The 9,068-nt window shown below is 42.3% G+C and overlaps 1 protein-coding gene across 1 annotated transcript in view; it reads right to left on the reverse strand.

Moving 5' to 3' along the window:
* CCDC80 (coiled-coil domain containing 80) overlaps positions 1-2,515 on the reverse strand; it is a 53,526-nt gene extending 51,011 nt beyond the window's left edge. Inside the window, exon 1 of the mRNA XM_007947432.2 lies at positions 593-2,515. Coding sequence (XP_007945623.1) covers positions 593-2,515 — 1,923 coding nt within the window. The remainder of the gene's footprint in view (positions 1-592) is intronic.
* Between the last annotated feature and the right edge of the window lie 6,553 nt (positions 2,516-9,068).

The following is a 9,068-nucleotide window of genomic DNA, read 5'->3' on the forward strand; positions in this document are numbered from 1 at the left end:
GTATTCATGAAGGTCCTACCAACAAGAACCGTTTCTCACTCTCACTCATGCTTGCTCCCCACCAAGGCTGCTTTTCCTTTGAAGTTTTTCATGATGAAAATACAGTTAGCAGGGAAAAGAGGAACCCTGCCATTTCCCCCATACACAGGCTTCTGTTTCTTAAGCTCAAGGAGATATAACTACAGTCAATGTATTCCATTCTAAGAACTGCTTCATTCTTTTCCTATCTTTTGAACTGGGAAAAAGATAGCTCTTCCAGAAATAGACCTTGGAAGAGGACCATAAGAATGGGGAAGCCTACTGACAAGTTTGGAAATAGCTGACCACAGGTGCTTCCCTTCACTTGTATCTCAAGTCCTAGCCATTGACTCTACCCTGGACCATGAGTCTGTGGACAAAGTGTCATAGAGTATCTAAACCAACAAAGGGTACTGGTCTGGCTACACTTTCATGACAAATCTGACTTTCTTGTTGTGGTACAGGTTCAGCCACAGTCTGGCATCTAGCAAAGTGATTTTATGAAAACAACAGCCCAAACAATAGCACACCCTGCCTCAGCCCACAAAACAATGCCCAGGAGAAGATTACTTACGAGGAGCCTCCGTTTGCCTTCAAAGGACCCCAGCAGGTCAGTCACTGACTTCTTGGGATTATGAAGGAAATCTTTTGTGGTGGATTTCAGGTATCCATCCTGCTCAGTTTTATCAGCTTTTTTCTTCTTGCTCTTCTCCTTCTCCTGCTTATTCCTTTTCTCAGCTTTGTCCTTTTTCACTTGCTTGTCATTTTTTAGTAGCTTGTCTGGTTTCTCATTCTTCATCTTTTTTTTCTTGTCAGATTTCTCCGGCTTTTCATGCTTTTTAGACTCTTTTGCTTTTTTAGTGGGAATATTGATCACCTGCAGCTCCTCTTCCAGATGAGATGCAGTAGGCTGGCTGAGGTCATACTTTTCCTCATACTCGTTGCTAAGAATTTTGTCCTGAGCCTTCTTTTTGGGAGGTTTCCCTTTTGCTGGCTTGAGAGGACCTGGTACCACATTTGGGTCTCGGTGGCCATGTTCCCGCCTGTCTGTGCGGTTGTCTTTGAAACGGCCTGGACTGACCCTTGTGCTGTGCTCTGAGGTGGTGATGGAAGGGGCAACCGTGAAGCTCTCAAAGCTTGTGGCCTTGCTGGGCCTCCTGGTGGTCTGTGGCCTCTCTTTGTGTTGCTCCTTCCTGAGTGGAGGATAGAGATTCTCTGAGGCCAAAGGTACCCTGGCCATAGTCACTTCAGCTGTGGTGGGGGGCCTGTGGGAGTCTGAGGAGATATGCATCCAGGTGGTCCAGGACCTCTGGGTGGTCGGAAAGGCAGTAGTGGTTGTAGGCTTTGCAGCCACAGTTACTGCCCGAGACATGGTCCGAGTCACCATTGTGACTGGAGCCAGAGGAGGGGTGGTGGCCCTTGGGGTTGGTGGAGGTGGGGGAGGAGTCACTGTTGTGGTGGCCAGTTTTCTCATCACCTTCACCCGACTCTCTCTGGTTGGTGGGACTTGTACTCTCCTTAGGTCTTCTTTCTTCTTCTCACTGCCTAGACTAGGCCTTCCCGCTCCTCCGCCACCATTGTTCCCCTCCTCTACCACTTGGCCCTCTACACCAGAGGCCTTACATTTTTGGACAAAACCCTTCTGCCGGATCTTCTCTATCCTCCGGATGGGGCCCTGATCAATGATTTCATACATAGCCTCTAGTCTGACTGGATAAGGGTAGCGTTCTTCTACCTGCAGTGTCTTCTTCAACAGCACCATGCCAAATTTCCCCTTCTCCAACTTCAAGAAGCTCATTAGCTTTGGGATGAGGCTGGGGTCCAGGGGCTGCTCCAGGACTTGGCCTTCACTGGTGATCCTCCGTACTTTGCCCCCTTCCTCGCCTGCTTGGTGGAATAGCACAATCTGCTGGATGTGCCTCTCTGCCAGCTCACAGTACACATCATCCTTCAGAAGGCTCATCATGAGGCGGTAGTAGCCTTCAGAGGCATGAGGGGCTGAGATGACCCACACCCTGTTCTTTCCTGCAAAGCTGGCAAGGACGTTGGGAGAGCTGGACCCAGAGGGGAAACGCAACATTCTTGACCGAGCCAAGGACCCCTCATCTCGGACCATTTCACGAGGGGAGCTCCTGACTGTTGGTCTCTGCTTAGGCCTCACCAGGGCCCTATTGATGCCCACAGGGGCTGGCAATACAGTGGGGTGAGCTAGTCTCAACACTGGCACATTTCTCCTTCTTTGAAGAGGTTGAAGGTTTGGTTCTTCTGGAGTGGATCTTTCTATTCCCTGAGACCTCCCTGTGTGCCTCAGAAACCGAGCTGGCCTACTGCCGACTTGGGAAACCAGAGGCAATTTCCGCCCTCCATGGCTTCCTTTTTTCATAGCATGGAGGTGGGGTTCTGATCCACATACCAGCCATAAAGTCAGCAGCATGGTGAAACTGGGTCCCATTCTCCACGTCATTGTATAATCCACTTTGAAAGGCAGCAGGGTCATAAGACAGAAGGGGGAGGGAAGAAGAAAAGAAAGAAAATCATTTAATTGCAAACAGAAGGGAGTACTCTCTTTTTCCCTATCTTGTCCAAAGGGAGGAGAAAGGAAGGATCAGAGAAGAAAAAGGGAGGAGATCAGGGAAGGGAAAATAAAATAAAATCCTACTGCTTTTAAGCCCCTATAATTTGTCAGTGCTTTGCAGAGACAGTTAAATTAAGCAGGAAATACAAGTCAGTTCCCCAGTCAGCATGCTTGCACTGAGTTTCAACTGAATCTCTGGATGCTCCAGAGAAAACTGAGCCCATAAATTATGACAACATTAATATTTCATTGCCTCAAATCAGCAACAAAGAAACAAACATGTGAACAGAGACAGAAAGGATTACACACTTACGTTGTGGTTCATAGAGATGGAAGGCAGAGGGTTTAAAAATAAATCTGAAGTTTGGTCCCAGGACAGCTTCCTAGATGAACTACTTTTCCTCTCAACTCTCTTTCTCTTTTCCGAGGGTGAGCAGTACAAAGGGAGTTTGCCGCAGCTCCAGGTTTCAAAGTAGTACCACAGTCCTGTCCTGTTCCTGGAGCTGAGTGGATTTTCTCCTTTCTTCCTTGCTCTTTTTACCTGCTTGACAAATAGGCTGAGGTGAGAGGAGCTGTCCTTTTTAGTCTTTGTATCTCCATTTGTCTGTGGCTTCTGCTTGGTCTTGTGTGTCCCTGGGTGCCCGTCACTTGCCCAGACACAGGATGGCCCTTAAAGCAATTTCTGAATGTCTCTCTCTCGCTCGCTCTCTTTAAGTTCCAGGATCCTTCTTATCACCCTTTCCCCCACAGTCTGGCTTAGTTCCTTTGTTTCCGTAAAAGCACCAGGATTAATATGTTTTCCAGGCTGAGAGAAAACACAGGAATGTGATGTTGAAAAAGGATTTTTTTTCTCTTCCTGCAATTCTCTCCTCCCTTTATTTCTCCCCACCTTTTTTTTCTCCTCTTTTCTTTCTCCTTCTTTTCTTCTTCCTCTCGCCTAGATTCCGTCCCAAAAATGTCAGGACAACCTCAGTTTTGCTCCAAACCAAACTCAAACAACAGCAGCCACTGGAAATCAAGGAAATTTCACTAAGAATTTAACAGATCAGCAAAACACCGCCTCCTTCCCATTTCAGCACATTCAGGGTGGACTCAATGAGGAGGGGGAGGGCTGTTCTTTAGGGTGGGGGAAAGTTTTGAAACACTACACATCATCATAAATCACTTTAGAATGGGATGGCTGAGAACTTAACCCCTTGCACACCGCGTAATCAGGATACTTTCCTGTCTGTTCTCACACTGCTCTTTGGGAAAGGAGAATTCTCAGATTCCAGCATCTGGCTGCATGGTCTGCTTACAGACAGATACTCAATTTGGGTAGTGGTCTTTTGGCTGTACATACATAGACAATATATTTATAGTTCCACATGTATATTTTTTTATCTTTTTCTCTCTGCTTCATGCTTTTAGTGTAAGGTTGGAAAAGCCTACAGAAAACATGACTGGGTTGTTTTTATTTTATGCTAATTGGGGATCATGTTTCTGTGTTCTTGTTCCTAGTTTCTTCTTTGGTAAAAGGTTAGAAATGCAGGCAATGTCTGCTGCTCTCCTGAGACTGGTCAGCTCTTATATCAGCGAAAGGGTATTATGATCTCCAGCTCAGTGACTTGGCTAGAGATGGTAGGCAAAGAAAGGAATTCCTCCTATGGCAGGAGTCTTTTTGTATGGGTGAGAGAGTTTGTACATGTGTGTGTATGTAGTGCAATATTCTGCTCTCCAGAAGCTTTAGATGTCTGTGGGGCTTTAGGCAATCCCGACAAGTAGCCCTGTCAGGTTCCCAAGGAGAGACTGAGGCAGTTTGGGGCTTCTACTTTCTGGATCAGCCACGGGGATTCAGTTTTCCATGGTGAGGGAAGGTGCCTCAGATTATACAGATATGTCTTTCACTCTCTCCAAGGGTAGTCAGTTGGTATTGACTGTCCTGGTGAGCCAGAGTTCTCAGAAAGCCTGCAAGCTAGGCCACACTAATGGGTCCTCAGTAGATAAAATTCTCTCTCGTATCAGATAAATTTCCGTGTCTAGTTGCTACCACTCCATCAGTCCCATCTCTATCTGGTTTCATATACCTTTCTCTCACATAAGGTCTAAGCACTCAATTGAGGCACTCCTGCAGGACATTGAGTGTAGAGCTCTCAGCTCCCTGTTTGAAGACCAAAGGGGTTCCAAGAAAAAGGGCCTCCTGTGGAGCCCTCTCAGACACTAGTGAGTACAAAAACAAAGGTGGGATTCTAATGGAGACTCTCTGTCATAAGAGTCAGAGAGGAGTTCACATTTTCATAGGGTTCACTGTTTAAGTTAATTGAATGCCTTGAACTAAGTTGGATGGTCCTAGATGTAACTTCCTTGTCACATCGTATTGTGTTCTATGGTCACTGACTTTCCTCCCTTCCTTCTTTTCTATATCCTTTCTCATCCTCCTCTAACTACCTTGTTGTAGTTAAGTGTCTGAGTTGTGTTTTACTTCCTGAGAACCTTAGGGTTTTTGCCTTCTGTGAGCGTCAGTCACTAGATGGCGCACTAAACACCTGATACTGCCTGAGAAACCCAAGGAGGTGTCGCTATGAGTTTAATCCCACTAGATGGCAGTGAGTTTTTTTAGTTTTCAGAATAAAAAGAACTCTCCTTTCTCTGTATTAACTGTGTAGGACAAACTTAGGAAATAAATACCAAGGGCAAAGGTAAAGCCCCTTGCTTCAATCCCAATATCAAGAGTATTAAATCCAGATATTGCTTCTCACTCCCGTCAAGTGGGTTCTGACTCATAGCGACCCTCAGTGGGTTTCCAAGACTGTAAATCTTTACCAAAGCAGAACACACCATCTTTCTTCTGCAGAGCAGCTGGTAAGTTAGAACCACCGACCTCTTGGTTAGCAGGTAGGTGTCTTAGCTATTACACTACCTGATGCTGCTTCAGCCAGGATAGGCCCAGAAAGAATTAACCCCTAAAAATAAAAATTCCAAAATTGTCCCTGAAATGTCAACAAAATCACATATTTAATCCAATATACATACACACACACACACACACACATATATATATATGTTTAATTTTTCTTTAATATCTTTTTTTTTTTGTTTTTGAACAGCTAATTCAAACACATTGTACAAAATATTTGGAGGTGAAAGTTTAATAACTTTTATTTTATATATATATGGAAGGAAGGTTGGGCAATCCTACTCCCGTAGTGATACTGCCTCGGAAACCCAAGGAGGGGTCGCTATGAGTCGGGGCCGACTCGACGGCAAACAACAACAACAACAATATATATATGTGTGTGTGTGTGTATATGCACACACACACATACATATATATGTGTGTGTGCATATATACATATATATACATATATATATATGTATATGTATATATATATATTTTGATAAATAAAAATAAAAGTTACCTGGTGGTATAATGCCTAAAATTCTAGCAAAAACAATTATTTATTTTTTAATATTATTCATTTGTTTTAGTTACTTCAGAATTTGTTGGAGGAACATTTAAAGCACTTTTTCTTTTTTTCAGGTGAAAATTTGAAAGACATTTGAAATGTCTAATGTCAGTGATATAACTCTTATGTAGCCCATGGGACATATAGTGCCCACCTGCATTTTCAGTCTCTTGGCTTTAGTGGGAAGCTGCTATTCCACTGTTAGTGCGTGCTGCTATCTGATAGAGGCTTGTATAACTGCATAAATCTAAAGAAACAGGCCTCATCCCACCAATCCTAGTGCCAGAAATTCCTTGGGATATATGTGTCCCATGAATTGTATCAAAATACATATTACCTCAAAATATTTTTTTCATTCCATTCAAAATATCTTCCATTAACGAAAACACCTGGTTTCAACCAAAAATTTAAAGCAGAAGATAATCTGGTATTGAAAAGGTTGAAATTCACATAGTTATCGGTTGCCATTGTATATGAGTGGTGTGAACTTGTGGGCTTTTATGGATTGAATTGTGCCTCCAAAAAATATGTGTTGTAAATCCTAATCTTTATTCTTGTGATTATAACCCCATTTGGGAATGGGTTGTCTTTATTGTGTTAATGAGGCAGGATTAGTGTAGAGTGTGTTTTGTGTCAATCTCTTGAAATATAAAAAGAGATTAAACACGAGGGACTATATTTTTGCAACTTGTAACTCTTAAAATATTTTTTCCTATTAAATTTTCACCTGCTAAATATTTTGTACAATGTGTATGAATTAGCTGTTCAAAAACAAAACAAAAAAATTGATATTAAAGAAAAATTAAACAAGCAAGTGAGCTAGCACTTGGAGACAGAGGAAGAGAGTTGACAAGCCACATGAAGATTGTCCAGGAGAAAGAGAAGAGGCAAGGACTCTCCTCCAGAACTGAGAGAAAGAAGACTTCCTAGAGCTAGCTCCCTGAATTTGGATTACTAAACTCCAAACTGTGAAAAACTTAATTTCTATTTGTTAAAGCCATGCACTTGTGGTATTTCTCTTATAGGAGCACTGGAGAACTAAGACACAGGCATATGAATTTGCTGCTTGGGAAGTTAGGGCTGGGTTGGGAAAGGGTGGACATTACTGGATTCAGTCTTAACCATTAGCCATTTAATGCGTACAAACATTTGTATTAATTGTGTTTGAAGGGGAAAACTCTAGTAGTGCTGCTCTTCATGCCCTTAGGCATAACCAAAAAGAGTGAGATGGCCTCATTTGTTTTCCCCTTTGTTTAGCTCTTCTCTCATATGTTTGCCAAGAGTGTAAACTTAGTACTAGATGTGCTAGACAGACAGATAGTCTTTCCTCTCTAGACACTCACAGCCCATTGAAGATAAACAAATATTAGTAAATCATATTCTCCACAGGAGACAGGGATGGGTCAGTGGTAGAATATTCACTTTCCATGGAGGAAGCCATGCATATGCACCTCATATGCAGCCAACACTCATCTGTCAGAGGAGGCTTGCATGTTGCTATGATGCTGAACATATTTCAGCGAAGCTTACAGGCTAAGACAGACTAGGAAGGAAAACTTGGTAATCTACTTTCAAAAATACACCAGTAAGAACCCTGTGGACCACAATGAACCAATCTGCAACTGATCATTGGGATGATATGGGATCAGGCAGCATTTTGTTCTATTGTGCATGGAGTTTCCATGATTTGGGAGCCAACTCAATGGTAGCTAACAGCAATAATAACACTCTTCTAATAATGTTGCCAGCTTTTCCTTCATGTGAAAATTCAGCACTTCCTGTGCCTGCAGTTAATATACATAGAATTCATTCTTTTTGGAGATTTTGTCTCTTAGAGCAGGTTTTACACAGAAAGAGATTCTCCTAGCAGCCACTGTGTGATAACTCGAAGATCTTGCTTGGTGTATTACGATGGCTCTAGAGGCCACGAGAATACTAGATATTCTTCCTGGAAGGATGTGGTGGACTGCCCGACAGTCCTTTCATTCTAATTTTCCCAGGCTCAGTCTTAGCTCTGTCTCCTACACCTGCCCTGCTAGGATAGTCTTGTCTTTCTTTCGGTATTATGATTACATCACCCAGGGCATCACAGCACATAAGCAGGTGTTAATCAACAGGATGGCAATTCATCAATTTGACAAAGATTTATTGCATGACAGACACTGTTCTAGTTACTAGGAGTTTCACAGTGAACAATATTTGTCCCTGACATCATGGAGCTTATATTCCAGTAGTGAGAAACAAACAATAACAATATAAACAAATAATTATACCTAGCCACTCCTTGGAAAGAAGGTTGGGCAATCTACTTCCGTAGATATTGCCTCGGAAACCCAAGGAGGGGTTGCTATGAGTTGGGTCCAACTCAACAGCATATAACAACAACAACATAGATAAGTGCTTTGAGGTTTTTTATTTTATTTTATTTTATTTTTTAGGGAAGGAAATAAAAGGTGATAAAGTAAAGAAGGTTATTTTAGATAGGTCAAGAATAATGGTTCTAAATAAAATGAAGAAACAAGTCACTCAAATATTGACAGAGGAGCAATTTAAGTAGAGGGAATAGCAAGCACAGAAACACTAAATCAGGGAGTGTGTGTGTCCAGGAAGAGTGATATGGAAGAATTTTGATTAAGACATAATATACAATTTAAAGTGATTACTATGGATGCTGCATGGAGAATAGAGTATAGGACAAGAATGGCAGTAGTGAGACCAGTAAGATATTATAAAAGTGAAAAGTGTAGTTGTTTGAATGGGGCGTTCTAATAGCAGTGTACATGCAGAAAATTAATCCTATTTGGTGCATATATTGAAGTTAGAGCTGATAGAAAGAATCAAATGTTTTATATGAAATTCCTGTTGGACACTCCAGTGAGGATATTAAACAGGTACTTGGATACGTAAGTCTAGACTCCAAAAAAGGACTGGGGCTGGTATTATAAATTTGGGAAGTGTCTTAGGCTGGGTTCTCTAGAGAAGCAAAACCAGTGAAACTTGTAGATGTGTGTGTGTGTATGTGTGTGTGT

Source organism: Orycteropus afer, unplaced genomic scaffold, assembly GCF_000298275.1.
Source record: "Orycteropus afer afer isolate SDZICR_OR568_19922 unplaced genomic scaffold, OryAfe1.0 scaffold00184, whole genome shotgun sequence".
Lineage (NCBI taxonomy): Eukaryota > Metazoa > Chordata > Mammalia > Tubulidentata > Orycteropodidae > Orycteropus > Orycteropus afer.